Here is a 22,110-nt window from a genome sequence, read left to right as displayed (position 1 = left end):
GTTGTTAATCGTTCAAACACAATCAGGATATTTGGATATCATGTGCTAAATGTGTCCTATCTTTGCCCAGCACAGTACTATACCACTGTTGCGTATAAAAACACATCGTAAGCGCGAGCATGTGAATTGCCAAATAAGCCACGTATTTCAATACCTTTTTTGATCGTTGTGATGGTTTGTTATTGCCAACGAATAATCAAAGACACAACGAAACACCTGTTGCATTCGTGGCGAAATATATCAACGCTTCGTACTTTGACAAGTGTTTGTGACGTCGGGCAATAAAAGGATTTGAAACTTTCAAATTTTAATCTCGCGTATCCTGTAGTTGTATACGGGCTATTATTACGTAATAATTGGACAATCAACCATGTCGCGCGTACAACAAACACTCTTTGTTATAAAATAAATATTTACAAAATCTCTTAAAATGCAGCAATCTATGGTTGTCGTTCATTCATGCAAGCCAGCTAACCTGTAGTAATGGTTTCTACCTATATCTCATATATTGGTATAAATCTTCTTTGTATTATAAGCGGTGTAATAGCAGAGAAAAAGGTACAGCTCATTAATGCGGAGTTATCAGCCGGCGAGAATTTTGATGCGATAGAATTAAGTCACGATGACGTAATGATGATGTCACGAGATAGCAACGAGGGATTTGGGTTTGACTTTTGCCCACCGAAATGTCAATGCTATAACGGTGGATTAATCAACTGTAGCAGGTATATGAGGACTCGTGTTGATAATTATATTGCATTATAGATTCTTAATCTTGTTGGAACCCCGAATAAACGTAAAAATGTATGTAACTTATTTATCCCCATGTGGCAGGACAAGGACAACTTATTTACCCTCGCATGGCGGGCAAAAACAGTCGTTACAAAACGGGTTTTATGTTTCATACACCTCGTGTCTGCTTACACGAGCTAGTTTGCCTAAAACTTTCATGCTACAGATGCTAACATAAAACAATCCACTCACAAGCCAAGTAAATACCCCATACACACCAGGTTAGCTTTAATTTCCGTCCCGAAGCTTCCACAGTCAGCCGTCTCCATCGATCTCTCGTTAAACGACATCCAGCACATCAGCGATGGAAGTTTCAAAGATCTACCATCACTGACCACTGTTGATCTGAGTGGGAACAAACTTAATGCAGCAAGTTTCACGAACATGGTGATGCGTTACAACAACTAATTATTTACTAGGGTGGAGATGATATGACACCTTTAGCACATAATATCCAAATATCCTGACCGTGTTTTTAACAATTAACAACGGTCTATTGGGGTTGTGATAATGTAGTTTTATAATTCTTTGAGTGTTCTTTGTTTACTACTAAATGCGACGAGAAAATAGATTTGAAACTTGTCCCACCTTTTCCCAAACTACTATACAATTACAGAGTATTATTTCATAGGAACTAAATGTACAGTCAAACCATAGTATGTACTCACTTCAGTATGGTCAAACACAACGTTACAGATTTTGTTACAAATATGGAAATATATTATCTGCCTATGTACTTATCGTATCGTCAAACGGTAACCCATCCATTAAAGCGGTCGCATCTACACCAACAGGTATGGGTTCGAGGCTCGCCGCTGCTACCATTGTGTGCGTATGTGCCTTTGGGCACATCACTTACTGGAAACCGTTCCAACCCAGTGGTTACTAATAGGTTGTCCAAATTGTCGGCAATAAGTGAAATAAACAGATATAGTATCTTTACATACAGCATGGTTTATTTTCATTCCTCAGTCTTTCGCTGGAAGTTTAAGCTTACAAACCTTGTACCTTGGTTACAACAACTTCCATTTCGTACCTCAATATTTACCAAAGCAGATTCTCGAGTTGGCGCTTTACAATAATAAGGTATGAGGGTTGTAGTGAAACCAGAGATTACCGAGTTCAAAGCTCGACGCTGCTACTATTTCTGGACTATGTGTCCAAATAGTCAAGTTACACATAACTCATAAGCGGACATGAGGTGTATGAAACAGAACACCCGCGTTATAACGACTGTTGTTGGCCCGCCACGCGAACATAAGTTACATACATACGTGGTAACTTGTAAGCGGGCACGAGGTGTATGAAACAGAACACCAGTGTTATAACGACTGCCGTTATCCCGCCATGCGAGGATAAACAAGTTTCATTCATTCAACAATACGCTACACACAACAAGGTTACAACAATCAAACCAAACTTTTTCCTTCCAGATTGCAAACATGTCTCTCACCTCACTAACAAACTACCCGTCAATCAAATACCTTCGACTCGACAACAACATGATAACAGACGTACCTGGTCTATTATCCCAATCAACTCCTAACTTGACGCAACTTGATCTTTCGTTCAATCAAATCACAGACGCGGGAATTAAAGTTAACAGTTTTAAAGGTTAATGTACCATAGTCTAAACTACAAATACTTATTGCTTAGTTATATAAAAGTCCAACCACCATATATTTTAACTATACAAGAAATATCAATCGGCTGCCATAAAGTCCATACCATGTTTAACTCTATATGACACCACAGGTCTAACGAAGCTTCGAACATTAAATTTTCGTTTCAACCAAATGACTAAAATACCTTCAAACCTTCCAACATCGTTGCTACATTTCGACATGGTTGGAAACCCCATTCAAGTTATTCAACCTTACGCTTTTCAACATCAAACTAAAGTAAGTGAGGACCGTCTTATTACCAGCGCTACTGAACTAGGCACGCCTTCAGCATATAAGTCTCACTATAAAGCGCTGAGGTTGGTCAATTTGTGCCTGGAAACAAAATCCGTGGCTGAAAGCAAGCTTGTACGGCGCTGTGCTTCTGTGGTTAGAGCGCTTGCGTTGTACCGAAGGGTATTTTGCTTAATGTTGCTGCTACCTATCTTTGCTAAATTAGGTTGTCTAAATTTTTATCGACACAAAAAAAATCACTCACAAAGTGACATACGTGATAACGCGTGAGCAGGCACGAGTTGTATAAAACAGAACACCTGTGTTATAACGCTTGTCCCGCCATGCAAGGTTAAAATATTACAAACTTATTTATAAATTTCGGCCCTTAGAAAAACATCTTAATTTTTCAGCTTGAAACGCTTGAGATTTGGCAAAGTGGTTTAAAAACAATATCCGACAACTCATTCTATGGATTGGGAGATCTTACAATATTGGACCTGATGGATTGCCATGTTGAAACTAAACTAACCAACAAAACCTTGGCCGGGTTGTCTTCTGTACAGACGGTTGATATTAGTTTAAGTAATATACCATCGATTGAAGTTGGTGCATTCAAAGGCCTTACCGCCTTAAAGGTAACATAACTGATGTAATATAACTGATGACGACAAGACGAAAATCTATACTATAAAAAGGAAATGTATACGTTACAAATTAAAAATATCCAAAATATACAGAGCGGAGCGCATCCACCCCGTTTATTACCAAACAAATCGCCTGTTACGTTTCGGTCGGGGGTGTTTTGTAGAAATACGTTGCCCCGAAGCGCAAAATTTAACTAGTTATATAAAAATGTGGCTGCGTATCAGTCTGCATTCCCAGAAACACGGATACAGGAGGGTTGCAGCGATGTTTTAACGAATGGCAGACAAAACGTTGAATGTAAATCTTTTCGTTAATTTTATCACCAGAACGTATATAAAAAATAAAATATCTGTGCCTTTATTTCAGCAACTCTGGCTCAATGACAACCCACTCAAGACTTTACCCGAAGGTGTATTTTCACACGCATTCATTCCTTCCATATCTATAATATACTTATGGGGGGACCAATGGGTGTGTGATTGCCATCTTAAATGGTTGAAGGTTATGCAAGAAAGCGGGTAAGTTTTGTTATGACGTATAGGATGTGTGACGTATAATGTGTGACGTATGAAACATGATGTATTTTGAAATCTTAACAGGAAACTGATTTTGCTTATAAAGTGTGTTTAGATTGTCTTTCCGAAATTGTGTTCAGATTGCCTAAAGTTCCAGTACTGTGTTTTTATTTAAAACGGCAAAATTTTCGAGTTATCGTTGTTCATATTTGCAGCGGTGACGTCACTGGTGCATCTCGCTTTTTAGTGACATTGAAAAACGGCGTAATACAATTTTTATTTCTGATAACTCAAAATGAAACTTATAATAAATAACGACTATTATATTTCTAGTGACGTCATTCAAGACCCTGGCCTCATGAAATGTAAAGAGCCGACGAAACTTAACGGGAAATCATGGAGTGGAATTTCTGCTGATGATTTTACGTGTTGAGAATTAAATGTACAATTTTAAAAATGACTGAGACTGTAATTTGTTTATTGTATAGTGTGGTTAGCGGCTTCCGGAGTTTTAACAGGGTTGTCTTGTTTTATACACCGTTTTTATATGGGTGCGTTCAATGTCAAATTTGGACCAGAGTTGGTCCATTACCCCAACTATTACCCTTTTTGCATGGTAAAAAGTTAATAACGATCTGCATTGACTCGTCATATGATAACTCGCTTACCGCGTTGTTTTGCATGGTCATTGGTTTATGCGCGTATCAACAGTGAGTTAGCCTATTTTAGCGTTATATTGTTAAATCTAGTTTTTAAAATAAGTTCTGATACTTTATGGTGCTATTACGAACTAAAAACTGTGAAAATAATATCCGAAAAAGATTAATCTCTTAAAAGTGAAACTGTACTTCCACCATACTTTTCTTTACTCGCATAATGCGAGTAACAACCAACCTTCTAAGCAGATAACACGCTTATGACGTTATGCGTGTTAACTTTGTTTTTTGCGAGTACTTACGCGCATAAAAGTGACTAGCAAAAAGGGTATATGTATATGGACATTCTATTCTATATGGCTGTCCTGTAGTGAAGTACGGCATGAGACATTGGTCATAGTTGGCCAAACACCCAGACTGCCTATATATCTATACGCATAGTTGAATGAATGCGCTGTACATGAGAGTTTTAATTGATGACGTAGAATCGCTGAGAACGCACAGCGGTCAATCGTTGTATGACGTCACAATCGCCACCCGTTGCTGAAAATCGTAAAGTTAAGTTTGGACAAAAGAATTTAACGACGATTTATCGATGTCGCGGTTTAAAACGCGAAGCTGACGATAAAATACTTTATTACGTCATACAAGCTAATACCAGAAGAATCAGTGAAACAGAATAACAATTGTTAATATTCTAGAATTGCAGCAAAACTAGGATTTCTAGATTTTAAGTTGTGACGTCATGCACCTATTGTTACGTAGAACAATGAGATATTTTACATCATAATAGTCGTGGAACGTAATGAGTTCATAGTATTGTAAGATTTGGTTGCGTTTCTGTTTATTTCAAGGGTCTAGTGAAGCGTCCTTTATTTTGTTGTTCGAAAAATTCAAGCTTCTATTCTATATGGGTGGGAAATGTAATGGAAATCAGGGCAGAGTTGGCTCATTACCCACAAATTTAAGGATAAAAATGAGTATTAAAATTGTATGTATTATGCGGATTGTTAAACCATTAAATATCAAACTTTCATTTTCTGCTAAATTGTCTCATTAAAAAAAATGAATAGGTTTTTGTACTTTTGAAATAAGAGACATACAACGTTGGTAGGGTAAACGTAAGTAATATGAGAACGCAGTGAGACGTATTTGTACCAATCAGTTGTAAAACATTGTGTTAACATTAAAATGGGTGACTGTATGATAAACGTTGTAACACAGAACTTCCCAACCCATTGTATGGTTATACCAAAAAGCATGAATTAATAACGACCCAATTTGTAAAAGTTTTTTGTAAACAACTTTTGTAAGCACAAAATAAAATGATTTAATCTTTATAATAACAGTCAAAAGGGTTGGTGAACCACTTTTGTAGGTGACCCAACCAAATCAAATGGGTATTTAATTTTCTAAAACTACATTTTACAAAACTTTTACAAAGCATAAAATAAAAAAGCTATTTTAGGACTGGGAGCCAGAGGTTGAGAAGTTCTGGGTTATATTTCCTAATGGGGTGATATTGTTAGAGGTATACACATTCACTGCTATTATAAACACATACTTGGTACTAGTAACATATTACTGTTAAGTGCATGCGATAATTTGCACGTAGGGGAGGCCGCAGAAATATGGGGGTTAACAAAGAATTGTTATGATGTCATAATAGGGTACAATGATGTCATAACAGGGTACTGTTACATAAAACATGACAGCCTAACTAAAAGTAATTGCCAAACTAACTGTTTTATCTTCAATGCCCCAGAATTGTGTTGTTTGTGTGTACGGAACTATACATGAAGTAAAAAAAGTAAAATTGGATATTCTATATGGGTGAGGTTCTACAGTAAACATGCCATGGGATCTTAGATTTGACCACAGTTGGTCCATTACCCCAACATTGTATATGCACATTCTACATGAGTGAGGTCCTATAGTGAGGCACGCCATGGGATCTTGGATTTGACCAGAGTAAACCAATTACCCTAACACTGAGGGTGTTAAAACCCATTATTGTCACAATATGTAAGCCAGAGTTAACACATTACCGCAGTAACGACTTTAACATTAGATTGGGATCGGGGAAATGATGTTTATACCTCGTGTCCCCTGGTATGCTGCTGTAGAACCTTAACCCAATATAAGATAGAAGAAGATGTTTAATTTGGACATGAGAATTATGATGATCAGGCATTTAAAGAGATGCAACAATAATAAGATACCTGCTTCAAGAAAAAAATAAATCTGAAAATGGTCGAGAAAAAAGAAATAAATAACTCGGTTAGAGCACAAACTAGCGTCACATTAAGCATTTATAAGGCACCATAGAAATAAAATAAACAAGAACATTTTAATGTAAGTTTGTGTTGCAATCGGGGTAAGACGGCCAACCCTTCTTATGTGCAAAGCAGAAGTAACCAGACTTGAAGAAGACAAAGTTTCAGCAAAAATTTGCATTTTTGATGTTTTTTAGAAACCAGGATCCCAATAAAGCTGTGATCGTATTATTAGCTGCATTATTATTAAAGTTGGTTCATCACCACCAATGTACTTGAAGGGTAGACTCTGATGTATGCAGGTATAAACCATGGGTTCAGTTGAACAGTGGTAAATTATAGAAGCTGAAACCTCTTTTTCCCTTCACAGCGTAATACACAGCTATCACATGGTATACTGTGGATAAAAACATGGTTTTATATGGAGTGTATAATGATTAGAATTTAGGTAATTAAAACTGTGGGATAAAACAAGGTTTGGTTTATATGAAGTGTATGATAATAATAATTTCTGTAGTTAGGATGCAATCAACTGGCTGAATGCAATGACATATTGCCACTTTAACAGTGAGGCAAACATAAATCTTTTCAAATGACTTATTACATATGGTGTGTTGTGCGGGCCTAACAACTTCATAAAACTTTATGAAAAGTTTGAATTGGATTTTCAATCATGAAAGATTTCAACCATAGGAAAATATACCATTTATATCGGAGTTAATGCCCCAAATAAAAAGTGTTTATTGCTTAAAATACTAAATGCAGTTACTTTAATATTAGATATTAAAGTTTTCATGTGACTATGATGTCACAAAGTGCAGTGATGATGTCAGAGAATGCATTGTTTAATAACAAAGCACATTGTGTTGCTTCGTGGAATAGTGGCCTCGGACGAGATAATTTATAACGAGCTGTTAAGAGGAAACTGAAGCAGCTTCGCAACAGGAAATCAGTGGCGCAGTGCGTTCTAACAACGATGTGGGTGTTTGGTGGTTGTAATGGTGTGTTTGCTTGTGTGAGTTGTGAGGTTACTTGGTGGTAATACATAAATAGAAAGATATCTTACAGAAATTTGAATTGTAATATGAATTTGAATCGTGAATAATTTGTCTGCCAGCAACACCATATGTTTATACAGTATATAGGTTGTTTTGTATATGATGTATTAGCTAGATTGTTGATTATACACAGTTTGTTGGTTGTCTAGTTATATTAGCACCAGGTGGATGGCTATTAATATTATAATGATAATAATTAGCATGTTTTACGCCTGATGTTTGTTTAAAGGTTATTTATCTGTTTGTTTATACAGTTCTAAATTACTACCATGGCTAGCATAGTAAACCTGGAACTCAGATATTAAAATAACATTAAAAGATTAACCAGTATGTCAGTCACTGACCCTCTATTGAAAAGTTTGAAATATTTGATCGAGGAATTTTATTCGGTTGATGAAAAAGTAACCGATGAAAGTCCGTATTTGGAACAGTTTTGTATAACTGTGGAGAAGTGTTTTACCAAGGGAATGAAACCAGGTGAGGGTTTTATACAAGGGTGTATTGAACTGTGTGTCTGCACACTGATGCGAATGAATGTAACTTTTTTATTTATCCTTGTGTGACTGGCAAAAACAGTCGTCATAATTCTCGCTTGCAAGTTACCATGTATGTCAATTTGAGGGTGATTGTTTTCTGTATGGCTGACAATTTAGATAACCTATGAGTGTCCACTGGGTTGAAACAATTATTGTCTTGTTAAAAAGGACACATGCTTTTACAACGAGAACAGCCACGACCTTGAACAAGTTACCCCTTTAAAAAGTGGCAGGCGAGCTAACCACTGTTCCATGATGTGCACTTTAATAAAATCTGTGTATTTTTTGTGCAAAAGGATCAGTTTTCTCAAATAACATGTTGTTACACCAAAGTAATATATCCAGGAAATGATTAATTGCATGGTAGTGTGTTGTGTTGCTAATTTGGGATGAATAACAATTTTAATGCGAAAAACGTGAATCTTGCTATATATGTGGTCATAACATGACTATTTTGCAGAGTACTTAGTTATATTTATTCCAAGTGATACAATATGATTTATTATTTCCTGAAATGTTAGTAATTATTTATGTTTTTTGAAGGACTAATTTTTTATTTTCAGTTATATTTTTCTAAGTTGTCAACTATATTTCTGTTTTTAAAGTGTTCCCAATTATTCATTAATTTCAAAAGTATTGCAAAGTGTCGACTTATATTTTCCAGTGTTTCCAGATACATTTCCTGTTTTTAAAGTGTTGCGAATTATGTTAAGGACAATGGTTGATTCCGAAAGACAATGGGGATTCTTACAGAAGAAAAAGGTTGTGGCAGATTCTAGAATCCTTCGAAACCAACGGACCCGTCCCATATTCGATATCGACTGCTGTTAATGCTGCGTTGAGCAATAAAAGGTGACAGAATAATAATCTATATGAGTGAGGACGGTGTGACAAGCGTTGGGACCTGGGATTGAGACCACAGTTGGCCCATTACCCCAACATTGTATATGCAGGTTCTATTCTATATGGGTGAGTTTCTACAGTGAGGCATGTCATGAGACCTGGGATTTGACCAGAGTTAGCCCATTACCCCAACATTGTATATGTACAGTCTGTTGCATGGGTGAGGTCCTCAGTAAGGCATGCCATAGGGCCGGAGATTTTAGCCAACACTTAAAGTGCCACAAGCCATTTAGTGACCACTGTGTATTGTACAAATGTTCAAAGTACCAAAAGATACTTACTAAGCCATGGTGGTGATATAAACAATGCAATGACAATTAAGAAGTTGAAAGATCATTGTTCAATCATAACAAACGTTGTTTTCACAGAAGTTACAATAATAAACATTAACAATATGTCAAGTTGAAACAATAATAAACATACTGTAGATAAACCTCATGCTTACTATCCAGTTATAACATGGCACACATGGTGTATTCATACACCTAACGCTCACTGTCAAGTTATAACATGGGTGTCTTCTTATACCATGGCACTGGCACACATGGTGTATTCATACACCTAACGCTCACTGTCAAATACAGGTATAACATTAAGGTGTCAGTTTTTAATTTTTTTTTGTGACCTAATGTGTTTTACTATCTTAGTATTCAATGAGGTTCCCTATGTTTAACCTATTTTGATGAGTGTAACTGTATTTTAACAATGTTACCCCAGATTTTACCCTCCTGTTAGGTGTCTATACAAACAATAAGAGCTAAAGTATATTTCATTCACCACATTAATCAATGAGGTTCCCTATGTTTGACAACTATGAAGGTAACTGTATTTTAACAACGTCACCCCAGATTTTACCCTGCCGTTAGGTGTCCATACAAACAAGCAGATCCAAAGTATATTGCATTCACCACATTAATCAATGAGGTTCTCTATGTTTGACAACTATGAGTGTAATTACATTCTAACAATTTCTCACCACATTTTGTTAAGTTTTAAAAATCTAACACCAATAAATCGACCCCAACCACGCAGGGTACGGGGCAAGGAGGGCCGACTACGATATCTCATCCGACATTGCCTCGCACACAGCAGCTTACATGTGTTGGTGGAATTCCTTATGACAAGAAGGAAGGAACTGAGAGATATTTACATGGTGGGGGACAAGGAAAATATATTGACCATGCTCAATGTGTTCGGGGGAGGTAGCTCCATCATGATACATGAACAACTAAGTGAGCAGCTCAGGTAAGATTAAGGGATCGTGTATTGGAATATTTTTAATATGTTGATACCCAGTGTACCCCATTGTATATGTTTGAGGTATTCTGGCGATATGTCGGCAAATAAGACTAGATTTCCCCTATTGTTTATCGTATATATTGGACAATGACCAAGCTGTCAAGGGATGATCTTCCATCCATTCTATAAACTCCTTGTCCCCATACCTTCCATAAAGGGACAAGCTTTTTGCACCAAGCTGTTTAACACATAGATATGTTAGACAAAGATGTAATACACAGCAATTAACAATGCTGCAATCAGTCTATTGCCCCAGTTGAAACCACTCGGCAAATTCAAGACTCAGTGCACCACTAATACTAATGCTATGAATGTAACTTGCTTCATCCACGCATGGCCAGGAAATGGCAGTTGTTATAATTCTAACACCCCGATTTACAGGTCCCTTCTATTAACATGTCCCAACAATATATCACACATTCTTATGTGAAAAGACTGGTGGCTATAACTGAACCCCATACACCATTAAAGCTTGGGATTCTTAACCCTACACAGAACTTGCTTTATCCTCGCGCGGCTGGAAAATGACAATTACTATAACACTAACCCCCCATCTACAGGTCCCTCCTACTAACATGTTCCACCTCTCTTTCCTTCCATCTTGACCTCACTAATAGTTTCTTCCTGGATGAAACTTGGAAACTTCCACAAACTAAATCAGCCGAGTTTGTTCCAACCAATGAACTCGGGATAGAGATGATATATGTACAAGGTATGGGACAATCACATGTTTGAAAAATTGTTCATAGTCTTTGATCCATCTCACTTACAACAACATTTATGGCAGTGGTTCCCAAACTGTGGCACGCGAGCACTCATTAGGTTTACACCAAACAATCGCGATACGTTGCTTTACGCGTACAAATTATTCTTTGCAAACATATTTATACTTTAATTGTGCGCATACGTGGAAATGTATTTTAAACACCTGCAGGCTAAATAATCAAGGGGACAATCGATATTATGATGCAAATAATCGCCGTCGACGCCTTGTGAATTGCTATTATGTCGTAATCAATTGCCAGGTCAAACAATCGCTATTATGATGCAATGAATCCACGTGTGAATTCCTACTATTACGTAACAAACATCACATTCATTCATTCATTTACTCAAGTTATATGTTACAGGTCATGGAATCATCAGTCGAATTAAAGCTGGCAGTGTAGCAGCGGAAACCCCAAGCCTTGGTGTCGGGGATCTCCTGGTTGAGATGAACGGACACCTCTTGTTCCCTGCTGCTGCTGGTGGTGAGAAAGACGCCAAGTGCGTGTGGAGGGAATGTAAAAGTCGCAGCAAGCCTTGTATGTTGACGGTGGTCAAACCGCGATCACCCGTCACTGGAGGCATATATCCCCCACTGAAAGCGATCCTCACAGAGTACCATGAATGGATGGACATCTATTATAAAACGCGGCAACAAAAACTTGAGGATAAAAACTTGAGGGATGAAATTAAAGCCGACGTGATGTCGCCACTGAATGAGAACGAGAAGATACCGGTCCTTGATCCGACAGCTGCAGAAAATGGGTCCGGGGGATCGTATAAAGTCACGTATATTGGTGAAGTATTGACAGGGGAGGATGGGGGGGTGGATCAGATTGAAAGCGTGATTCGGCAGGCTTTAAATAAAAGATCGGACAGAACTTCCTTTAATGTGACGATCACACTTACACAGATAGGGGTGGAGACGGGCATAGGAAACCACAGCCAAGTCGAACCACTGTTTAATCATAAATACGCTGATATATCAAGCTGTGGGAAGATTGTAACAGACGATTTCCACTTCTGCTACATAGCTGGCGACACCTTCTGTACATTGAGCAAGCAGTTTGTGGGATATGTGTTTAGAGCTGAAACATTGGCTCAATCAAGAGCTGTATTGAATGGTATCTACCAAGGGTTTAAACGCACTACATGGTTCATGTAACGCGATAATATTCACTTAACAGTTTAATTGTGCAATAACATGTATGGTGAAATTATAGGTGCGACTTTAAGGGGAGGGAGGGATAGTTAGACACACAATCCTATGAAATAAACTTGTTGGTTGTAATGTGTTTACTGATTAATGCAGCGTGGATTGTTCCAAGGTTGGCATCTCTACCCTGCCACCCCAGGTTTGGTGCCTTTGATTGCAATGTCTTGTTTCGTAGCAAGTGTATACGTAACTCAATGCTGTCACTACTTTACTGTGTGAATACTTTGTACTTTTTGCTTGAACTAATATTACAAAGTTAACAAGGAGTTTATTATTGTTGCCTGGTGTTAATTATTTCTAACTTTTATCATGAACTTTGTAATGCTGTTGTTTTTGTTTACACACATAAGGTACTGCAATAAAACAAACTTAACTATTCTACAAAGAAGTAATAAAAGTTACAGCTTATTTTAATGTCCTTGCACATTAAATAAAGGTAACCGTGTTCCAGTTAATGTTGGTTTTGTGTTTAAATAGTTTATACAAAATGTAAATCATATGTTAAGAGAAGGGTTATAAGGTTATGTAGTTATTGCCCTGTTTGCTAAGTTTTATTTGATATTTAGAAATTCAAAGGCAGAAACCGTTCAAGTGTATGTGACATTAAATTTAAAAAGTAAATAATCCTTGATGATATTGAATAATAAGCCTTGACAAAGCATATATTAAACAATCATTTCTGCACAAAAGCTAAAGTTTGCACAAAAAGGTAAACTTTGTGCACCTGGTGTAGATTTCAAAGTTTGAAACTTATTGTTTGGCCCTATGCTCCTATGACATCATAATTGCCAGTGTTTAACAAAAAAATATTGGCTGTTTGTGCTCAAAACAAAATCACTGATTATTGAAGCTAATATGCTTAATACTGATATTTACTAATTTGGTATATTGATTGTTAGGCTGGGTTCTTAATAAAACTACAAATGATTGCAAATACTTTGGGTGTTTTGACCAAAACGCAACAGAACCCGGTTCATTTAGCACCAAATAACCATACGAATCTAACAAACCAACTTTTGGTTGTCTATCTTAAATGGGTTTCGGTTCATAAACATTTGTGGGTGAAATAGCTAAAGTATATGCAATTCCTAGTTTGATTACGAACCCTGTTTTTTTCGAAATTTTAAAGTAAAATCACAAACTTACCCCCAGGTATGAAACATACAACGCCGATCACGAAAAGCATGAAAATACCGCTCACTGCAAATATAATAACCATTGTTATTTAACAATGCAAATATAAGATCAAAGGATTTTAATGTAAGTATGAGTTGTATAAAGTTGTGAGGTAACTTTAACTGGTGGTTTAAGAACACTAACTATATATTACGGAAGTTAGTGGTTTTTAAAAACACTTAAGCACATTATAAGTGCGTTAGATCAAAGACAGAGTCAAAACACATTTTGGATTCTTTTCTTTGGATCTGTATGTGTAAATTCAATATAAAAAAATATATATTTTAAAAATTATGCAACACATGCCGAAACTTTATTATTGTTAATTTGTAAAAGTTACACAACACATTTGAGCCCAGTTACAGCCTAATGGTGTGACGTAAACCCCAACATATAGTAGGGTGGGGAAAGATGGGACACATTTTCATTCTATTTTCCCGTTCTGTTCGGTCGTAAACAAAGAATATTCAAAAATTATATAAATATATCCTCACAACTCCCATAGACCGTTGTTAATTGTTTACACAATCAGGATATTTGGGTATTATGTGCCAAAGGTGTCCCATCTTCCCCCACTCCACTGTATATGCATTGTGTTTACACCAAGTAAGAATAACTATGCCATTACTTAGGTGATATTAATTATTTGCCAAATTTTTTAAGTTTTTAGAAGCCTTTTTTTATGCTATCAAATATTTGCCAATATTATATAAGTGTTTTTTTTCCTTTGTAGTGGCTTTTCTGTCAATAACATTGAGCCTCTCTACAAAGGTGGGACAGCCTCAATACACAGTATGTAATAATACACCAATGTGTTGTTGCCTTCACAACTAAATTACGTAACCCAATATTTTAATGATATTATACATTACCACTTAGTATAAGCACCTAACACAGAATGTAAAGGAATAGGATTCTTTTACTCTAAATCACTTTTAGTCACATTGCTGACTTTTAGTCACAGTCTAACATTGGATTAACATCGCTGACAATATGACACAAATTATAATATGGATGTACTCCAATATTCACAAGATGGGTTGATGTGGCAGTTGCCAACTATTTGTAACACGAGTACCTAACAGATAATGGGACAACCCTGATAGAACATCACCCATATATAATACATGTGAACACCCCAACGTGTTAGTAGGACGAAGGTTTTATATGCAATATACATACATGCGTAAACTGGCACATTAGATATAGTAAAGTGGGGGAAGATGGGACACCTTTAGCACATAATACCCGAATATCCTGATTGGGTTTTAAACAATGAATGGGAGTAGTGGCTCTTGAGGATACAGTTTTATAATTCTTTGTCTGTTCTTTGTTTACTACCAAGTGGGACGGGAAAATAGAATGAAAATATGTCTCATCTTCCCCCACTTTACTATATAACTGGCTACCTTATCTTAAACAGCAATACATATTAAGTAAACTTACATTGCACTTGTAATGCTTCCAATACAATACCAACCACACATAAACCTAAGGGGAAAAAATTTAGGTTAGAAATCTAGTAATGAATTAGTTATTGAAGATTTTAATGCATAGGTTGTAGGAAAAATAAGGGTATTTTATTTATAATAACACTAAATGGAAATAGAGTGGTTATGTTTGATTTCTAAAGGTGTTTTATAAGTCCAATGGTGAAATTTTATGGACCGTACACCATACTATGTTTTTAATATTCTTTATTATGCAAAAAACACTAAACTTTGTGGGAAAGATGGATAGGCAAACCTAACAATTATATATTTACTGCAATATCAACAAAACCATTACATCCACTATAAAGGCCAATCTTGAATTGAACAAAGTTTGGCATCTATATTAATATGTTAGTCACCTATATTAAGGGGAAACCCCTAATACATGAATCATACTTTAAGGAAGTGAACGACTATGACATCACAAACACAATTATTTCCTATCAAGGTTTCCTAAGCTCTAATAATTGTATTTACGATAAGTATTTCCTACACATTTATAAAAACAGGTGGTACCAACTACCAATATTTGCGTTTCCTTTATTATTCTTTCCAAAACTGATGTAAAAATTTGATATTCCTGGTTATAAACTAAAGTGACTCATATATTCCTAAACGTTTGACTTGACGTTCAAGTTTATATGGGTTTGGTATATACGTGGTTAGATAATGACATCACACAGGAATTCACAATCTAATTATATATTCACTATCCTGTAACACATAATCAATAATTTAAATGACCTTCTCCACTCATTCTCTGCAAAACAATTTCATCTAAAAATACATTTCAACTTCAAAAGCAATATCTCTGACTCACAAACCATGGGTAGCAAGGTGGGCAGGCCAATCCATAGACTTTTTGCACTGCATTAAACAGTGAACATTACAACCAATAAGTTAGATTTAACTGCCCCTGCCTCCACTGCATTTTAAAAGTTAGTCACCTATGCACTTAACTTTAGTGTTTTAGATACCTTATCTTTATACACTGCATATAGTTTAAGCTACTTACATATTCCAATAAAAAATAAAACAAAGGAAGCGGCAACCACTTTCCAGTGTTCCCGAACTTTAGGATGACGGTACCACCTGTAAAGGTAAATAATAACTTTTAATTTAAAAGGGAAACACTGGTAATGGTTTGGTGGAAAAGTTAATGTATATTTTTTAATGATTAAAAGGAAATCTATGTATATAACAGTCGTTAAAACACGGGTGTTTGGTTACAAACACCTCATGCCTGCTCACACTTTACCAATATGTAACTTTGTGGATGAAGATCTTAACATGGAAGACCACAAAAGTTTTATATTGCTACCAAGTATACTGCAACAAGGTGTCTCTAACCAACCTGTGTGTGGTGGTGGTGGTGGACGCGGTGCTACTGTTAAGTGACCATGTACTACTTTGGTGTTCACGTCTCGGGGCAAATCTGCAAACAATTCAATATTAAATTAAAAGTTAGAGACGTTGTGGGACCAGAGAGGCTTACAGAAAAACCTCACTCATATAGAATAAATTATGTTCTAATAGAATATATATCAAATCTGCAAAATGTTAAATTTCAATTGAGATATAAACTAATTATTAAGATTTAGGCCAATTTGTTGTTGGCAAGTTAATTGTCCTTGATTAACCTTTGACAACTATATTGTTGCCATGACAAGGAACCTGAATAAGGTGTTGAAACATCGGTACAAAATATAAATTACCTAAAACAGCAACATTAGATTTATTACCATCTTTCATATTGAAACTTTAAGAAGTAAAATAATGGAATTAAAGCAAATAATAGAACAAAATTGAGAAGGTCTTGTTTAAAAGACTGGATGTTGGGGTAAAGGGCCAACTCTGGCCTATTTCTGAGATTCCCAGGTCCCCTGGTATGCTTTTTCGTTGGACCTAGCCACTAATATGAAATAGGTAACACAACACACAAGAAGAAAATAAGCCATGCTAATTACTTTAAAGAGAAATCCTCATCAGCATTGCCTTTGTCAAGTTTATGAATTGAAATAACATTCACATTTTCAATTGTAGGACTGTCTTCAATACGTTTATCATTATTCTGCGTATTCTCCATGCTTTAAACAGCCATTTATCTAATTTACTTCACTGTTCAAACCAACTGCTCTGCAAAACTGAAGGGAATGAAATATTTGCTTCGCTCTCAAGTTTTCCACGAAAACTGCATCAATTATTCACAATGCGTTCAATATATCTGCCTGCAGAACTTAAGGTAATGCATTAGTTGAATCTACATTTAACCAAATGTAGCATCTACAACAACCTGTACATAAACCTGCAGTGGAATATCCACCTAAACCTAATGCTGCAGAAACTAAATGAAATATTAATAAAGTGACTTCGATCCAATGTCACCAAACTTACATTGAAATATATTCAACATAAAATATAAAGAATATTACTAACACACAGTATGCTGGGCAAATCAAACAGTGCAGTTTCGCTTTTTATATGACAGCCATCACGAGTGCAGGAGGAAGTATTTTAAGCCATCAGTGTAATTAGTGCAGAGTATATAACAGCATGTGCATTATTTATTGTGTTGTACCAGTGGAGCACTTATACTTATAGGATGGATTATAACGGCAACTGCATAAGTGGAATATAAGCTTAGTAAGCCTATAATGTTAGTAAGCCTACATGGTACTAGTGCAATGTTAAAGTTCATGAATATTTAAGAAACAGGAAAATTACCAACAAAACAAGAATTTAAAGTCAGTTTGATAAAACATGGATTTTCTGGTCAGTTTAATCCAAACATACCAGCCTTTGCGTATGATATAATTTTCATCTCAAACATCGCTAAACGTGGTTTTAAATCAAAAGGTTTGAGACATAGCTAAGGCAAATCTAGGATTATTCTGACGGGGGGTTTGCAAGAAAATGTTTAACTAATAGTTGCAAAGTGTTGTACTAATATGTGCGTAAATCAACCCGTAAGTTTCACCACTTCCATTCACCGGTGATAACAACATTAATCTATGCTGCTTCCTAAGATAAAAATTTGATCCTACACATTGAAACTAACTATGAAATCAAATTGAAATTATGCTGATTATTGACTCACAGTGTTTGGCATTGTAACCCTGGCTTACGCATGAATATTTGTAAACGTTGCGTCAGCGTAATGCATCAGGTGTGTATAATTATGTTGTGATTAATTAATAAAGGTGGCAGTTGATGTATAATGGGTTGACACTTATGTGTGTTATATATGTCATGCATGTTTGACTGAGTATAGAGCTGGTTCACATTAGCTGCATTACTTTGTGCAGTATATGTTTTAATAAACCTGACAACTTCAAGATAAGACTAACACTAGTCTTACTTAAGGGATTGACAAATTTTCTGGCAATGAGCTTAAAACTTTTTTAAATACAAGCTTTTAAATCTCCTTAAAGCCATGAATACAAGACTGACTTAGATTTTAAAAAGATTCCACCATTTTGGCAAACAGGTGTGTATAATTAAATATAATTAAAGTCAATTTATCCAATATATTTTTACATGGGTAAATTAATTTATTTTTGTGTTTCAATAAAAATCAACTTACTGTAATCTTACATCTCCCAGTTTAGGTTGTTCGTTTCTTTCAAACGTGTCCGATTCAAGGTTCTAAAAACAACATTAGCGTTAAAATGACTTCTTATAATTTATTTAACACTTAAAATTCTCTAATAGGGTTTGTGTAAATTCTATTCAGTTCCAATATGTACTGTTGACATATCTATTATTACTGAGGTCCTACAGCGAAACACACAAAGATTGGAATTAAACCCAAAGTTAGCTCTTTACCCCAAAAATGTTTACTTAAGGCAGGCATGCCCAAGTCATTGAAATTTGTGTAATAATTAAAGTAGTTTTGTTCTTAATAAGTTAAAACCATGAGCATGGTTCATTGAACCGCTGCAGTTGCTTATACAGGGGATAAACGCATACAAGATATATTTCGGCATACGTTGACGCTAGCTGGTAGACCGCGTGCAATTGGTTAGTTGAAAAGTAGATCTTGGGTCAAAAAAGGTTGGGCACGCCTGACTTAAGGTATATAATATGTGGTAAAACAGCAGTACCGCAAACTTTAAAATATTCCAGGGCAATTTGATAAAAACAAATTTGAGGCTTTCATATTACTACAACCTATACCTACAACTACAACTATGTAGGAATGCACATTACAGAATAATTAGGTATTCTAGGATATCCTGGAATACTTTATTTCGAATCTAGAATTCAGAATCTTTCTATATTTATAGAAAAAAAAAATTTTACCCACATAAGTCAGTTTATAGACTCTTTCATAGCAGCCTTGTTGGTTTACTCCCACAAACACAAAAATATTTTTTTTCAAAATTATTAAGTTTCAAAAACTGTTAATATAGTTTATGAGATGACGTGTATTGACGTCATTGAACAGAATACAGAATCACATAATTAGTTTCGAATACAAAAGGATTTGAATCTCATGGATTCGAAATTCTGTAATGTGCATCCCTACAACTATGGACATCATGTGAAAGATGCCTGGGGGGCTTTCACTCTAATTTTTGAAATTGTAGTTTAGCATAAAGTGTTTAACAAATTACAAAGTACTGCATTTTTAACAATCACTCCTGATTCAGTAAAAGTTTAAAAACTTGACGCTTATCACTACAACTAGTTAGGAAGTACTTCATAGTAATTGTGAGGAACGAAGAGTTCAAATAATGTCGTAGTAAATATAGATCTTTAAACGTTAAACACCGGTGTTTTAATATGAATTAGACAATGTGGTTCAACCAGGCCATTATATCTAAGTTACAGCACATAACTACACAACACATTGTCCCCTGAGGCATAATACTATGGTTGGTATAATAAACATTATGTTCTATAGTGTACACACTGATTGTATAAATAACAAACTTTAGGTGATACTTTATTTCAGTTGATACATTCATATTGGAAATAACTTTTTTGACTCAAACTTTGTAAACTTAGATCAATTGAAATTAACCCAACATAATACATATACAACACAGTTCTAGCTATAAGCTTGCATACAATGAGTACTTCATAGTTTGTTTGTGGTATAATGATTTATCTCTATTTAGTTTGCATAAAATTTGTGTTTGTCAGCAACTATTGACATGTATGCAGTTTGGTAAATATGCGTATGTGTTGTATATTGTCTTCAAATCTTGTATGATAATTTAAATAAGCCTGTTGTATTTGCAACCCACTGTGAGTTGCTTCTTATAAAGGGTAGCAGTCACACTTTTTAACCAAATGCAGTTTCATTCATTTTATCTATAGAGCCGCGGTTCCCAAAGTGGGCGCCGCGGCGCACTAGTGCGCCGACGCAACTCGTCAAGTGCGCCGTGAAAATTTGCAGAAACATTTCCAATTTAGCATGGTCGAGATAATTGATTTGTATTAATATTTTATTGCAATATAAATTGTTGTTTTATATAAAAATCCAACGTGTTTGTTCAATAATAAAATTTAAAAAGTTTGTTTTCGCATTTCTATCTGTACAGTAGATTTGTATATTACGTAACAATGCCAATTATTTCTTTCGGTTTGCAATAATCATGTCCAGACTGTGGTACAACACTTTTCATATGCTTAAGTTTCATATGCTTAAACGAGCCTAATCTTAAAATACACGATAAAACTGTAAAAATGCGTTTTTATTTCTAAGACCTTTGGCTAAGTGCGCCGCAAACATTTTGAATAGCTCAAGTGGCGCCGGGTGAAAAAAAAGTTTGGGAACCACTGCTATAGAGTGTTATAATTCTCATCTTTTTTTCTATGTTAATTGAATAAGACATTTGTTATTGTATTCGAAGTGATAAATACACATCAAGCTCATCAGGTTATGTCATGTGTTGCATAGTTTTACATTTGTAAGTGAACTTGATAACCCACAAACTTTCCTTACCTTATATTTTCCTACACTGTCTGTTTTCTGGTGGTTCCCCTCAGTCGATACCTTCTCCACTGCTTTACTTGGTCGTGTAAGCGAACCTTTTAGGGGAGTGGTTTCACCAGATGCAGTTGCGATAGGAATTGTGTCTGTTTGAATATTAATGATTGAAGTATAGGCACCAATACAGGGTTGCTGGGGGGGGCAAGTGTACCCCATTGTAAGGGTACAAATATATTTTTCCCAAACTCAGGTCTAGACTTTCTATTTCAAAGGGTAAGGCTATAGTATAAAATGTAGAATATGGCAAAACAACATTTATTGTGGCCTGTGCAATAATGCATATATATTGTACTCTGTGTTTTGACAATAGGCAAACTCTGTCCTAAATCTCAGATTCCATGGCCTCACTGTAGAACCTCACCCATATAGAATAGAATGTACATATACAATGTTGGGGTAATGGGCCAACTCTGGCCTAAATCTCAGGTCCCATGGCGATGGCATACCTCACTGTAGGACCTCACCCATATTCCATATATATTATAATGTGCATATATACTGTTTGGGTAATAGGCAAAACTAAACCTAAATCTTAGGTTCCATGGCGCACCTTACAGAACTACCTTACCCATATAGAATAGGTTATTTCATTATACAATACACCAACTCAACCAAAACAACAAACTAACAAACAATCCATGAATCCACACCAACACAATCTCACCTTTTGATGGGATTTCAAAATCATCTTCCATTCTTAATGTTGATGGAACCTCAACAAATACAACGGTCAACGTAAATTTACTTTATTTTCAACACAATATATAAACCTATAACGCTGAAGATAATTTTGATAATTTAGTTCAAGTTAGTACTTAAAATATTGTTTTTAATGTGTTTTTTAGTTATTTCAGTTGTTTTGTGTTCAGTGTATAATAAAG

General features: G+C 35.6%; 3 protein-coding genes across 5 annotated transcripts; 2 read left to right on the top strand and 1 right to left on the bottom strand.

Annotated features, from left to right (window-relative positions):
* Positions 1 to 379: 379 nt before the first annotated feature.
* LOC149727580 (lumican-like) lies at positions 380 to 4,310 on the top strand. Of its 2 annotated transcripts, XM_089888456.1 has the most exons (8): positions 413 to 725; positions 1,014 to 1,179; positions 1,765 to 1,878; positions 2,226 to 2,406; positions 2,548 to 2,693; positions 3,101 to 3,325; positions 3,702 to 3,853; positions 4,184 to 4,310. In XM_089888456.1, exons 1-8 carry the CDS (start codon positions 484 to 486, stop codon positions 4,281 to 4,283), a joined length of 1,326 nt encoding a protein of 441 aa, XP_089744582.1. In that variant the 5' UTR covers positions 413 to 483; the 3' UTR covers positions 4,284 to 4,310. The 2 variants fall into 2 exon arrangements, with proteins under 2 accessions (XP_089744585.1, XP_089744582.1); XM_089888459.1 differs by lacking the exon at positions 3,101 to 3,325 and having other exon boundaries at positions 380 to 725.
* An 815-nt stretch (positions 4,311 to 5,125) lies between these two features.
* On the bottom strand, positions 5,126 to 22,051 carry LOC149727578 (transmembrane protein 134-like). 2 transcript variants are annotated; one of them, XM_089888471.1, is made up of 8 exons: positions 21,894 to 22,051; positions 21,182 to 21,315; positions 18,812 to 18,873; positions 16,583 to 16,663; positions 16,244 to 16,320; positions 15,182 to 15,226; positions 13,706 to 13,759; positions 5,126 to 7,179 (listed from the first exon to the last, which is right to left on the bottom strand). In XM_089888471.1, exons 1-8 carry the CDS (start codon positions 21,922 to 21,924, stop codon positions 7,100 to 7,102), a joined length of 564 nt encoding a protein of 187 aa, XP_089744597.1. In that variant the 5' UTR covers positions 21,925 to 22,051; the 3' UTR covers positions 5,126 to 7,099. The 2 variants fall into 2 exon arrangements, with proteins under 2 accessions (XP_089744597.1, XP_089744598.1); XM_089888472.1 differs by lacking the exons at positions 18,812 to 18,873; positions 21,182 to 21,315; positions 21,894 to 22,051 and adding an exon at positions 17,196 to 17,611.
* Positions 8,085 to 12,947, top strand: LOC149727579 (uncharacterized). Its single transcript, XM_089888455.1, has 5 exons — positions 8,085 to 8,317; positions 9,090 to 9,228; positions 10,312 to 10,524; positions 11,139 to 11,290; positions 11,709 to 12,947. The coding sequence occupies exons 1-5, from the start codon at positions 8,170 to 8,172 to the stop codon at positions 12,506 to 12,508; spliced, it is 1,452 nt and encodes a 483-aa protein (XP_089744581.1). The 5' UTR covers positions 8,085 to 8,169; the 3' UTR covers positions 12,509 to 12,947.
* Positions 22,052 to 22,110: the final 59 nt, after the last annotated feature.

Source organism: Ciona robusta, chromosome 11 (genome assembly GCF_009617815.1).
Source record: "Ciona robusta chromosome 11, ASM961781v2".
Classification (NCBI taxonomy): domain Eukaryota; kingdom Metazoa; phylum Chordata; class Ascidiacea; order Phlebobranchia; family Cionidae; genus Ciona; species Ciona robusta.
The sequence above is the reverse complement of the archived record's forward strand: the minus strand, read 5'-3'. Positions and strand labels throughout refer to the sequence as shown.

Coding starts and splice junctions, on each gene's coding strand:
- LOC149727580 (XM_089888456.1), top strand. CDS start 484: ATGGTTTCTACCTATATCTCATATATTGGTATAAATCTTCTTTGTATT. Junction 3,326..3,701: donor AAGGCCTTACCGCCTTAAAG/GTAACATAACTG, acceptor CCTTTATTTCAG/CAACTCTGGCTCAATGACAA. Junction 3,854..4,183: donor AAGGTTATGCAAGAAAGCGG/GTAAGTTTTGTT, acceptor TTATATTTCTAG/TGACGTCATTCAAGACCCTG.
- LOC149727579 (XM_089888455.1), top strand. CDS start 8,170: ATGTCAGTCACTGACCCTCTATTGAAAAGTTTGAAATATTTGATCGAG. Junction 8,318..9,089: donor TACCAAGGGAATGAAACCAG/GTGAGGGTTTTA, acceptor AATTATGTTAAG/GACAATGGTTGATTCCGAAA. Junction 9,229..10,311: donor GCTGCGTTGAGCAATAAAAG/GTGACAGAATAA, acceptor CCAACCACGCAG/GGTACGGGGCAAGGAGGGCC.
- LOC149727578 (XM_089888471.1), bottom strand. CDS start 21,924: ATGGAAGATGATTTTGAAATCCCATCAAAAG. Junction 18,874..21,181: donor ACAGTGTAGGAAAATATAAG/GTAAGGAAAGTT, acceptor TGTTGTTTTTAG/AACCTTGAATCGGACACGTT. Junction 15,227..16,243: donor TTTATTTTTTATTGGAATAT/GTAAGTAGCTTA, acceptor TTTTCCCCTTAG/GTTTATGTGTGGTTGGTATT.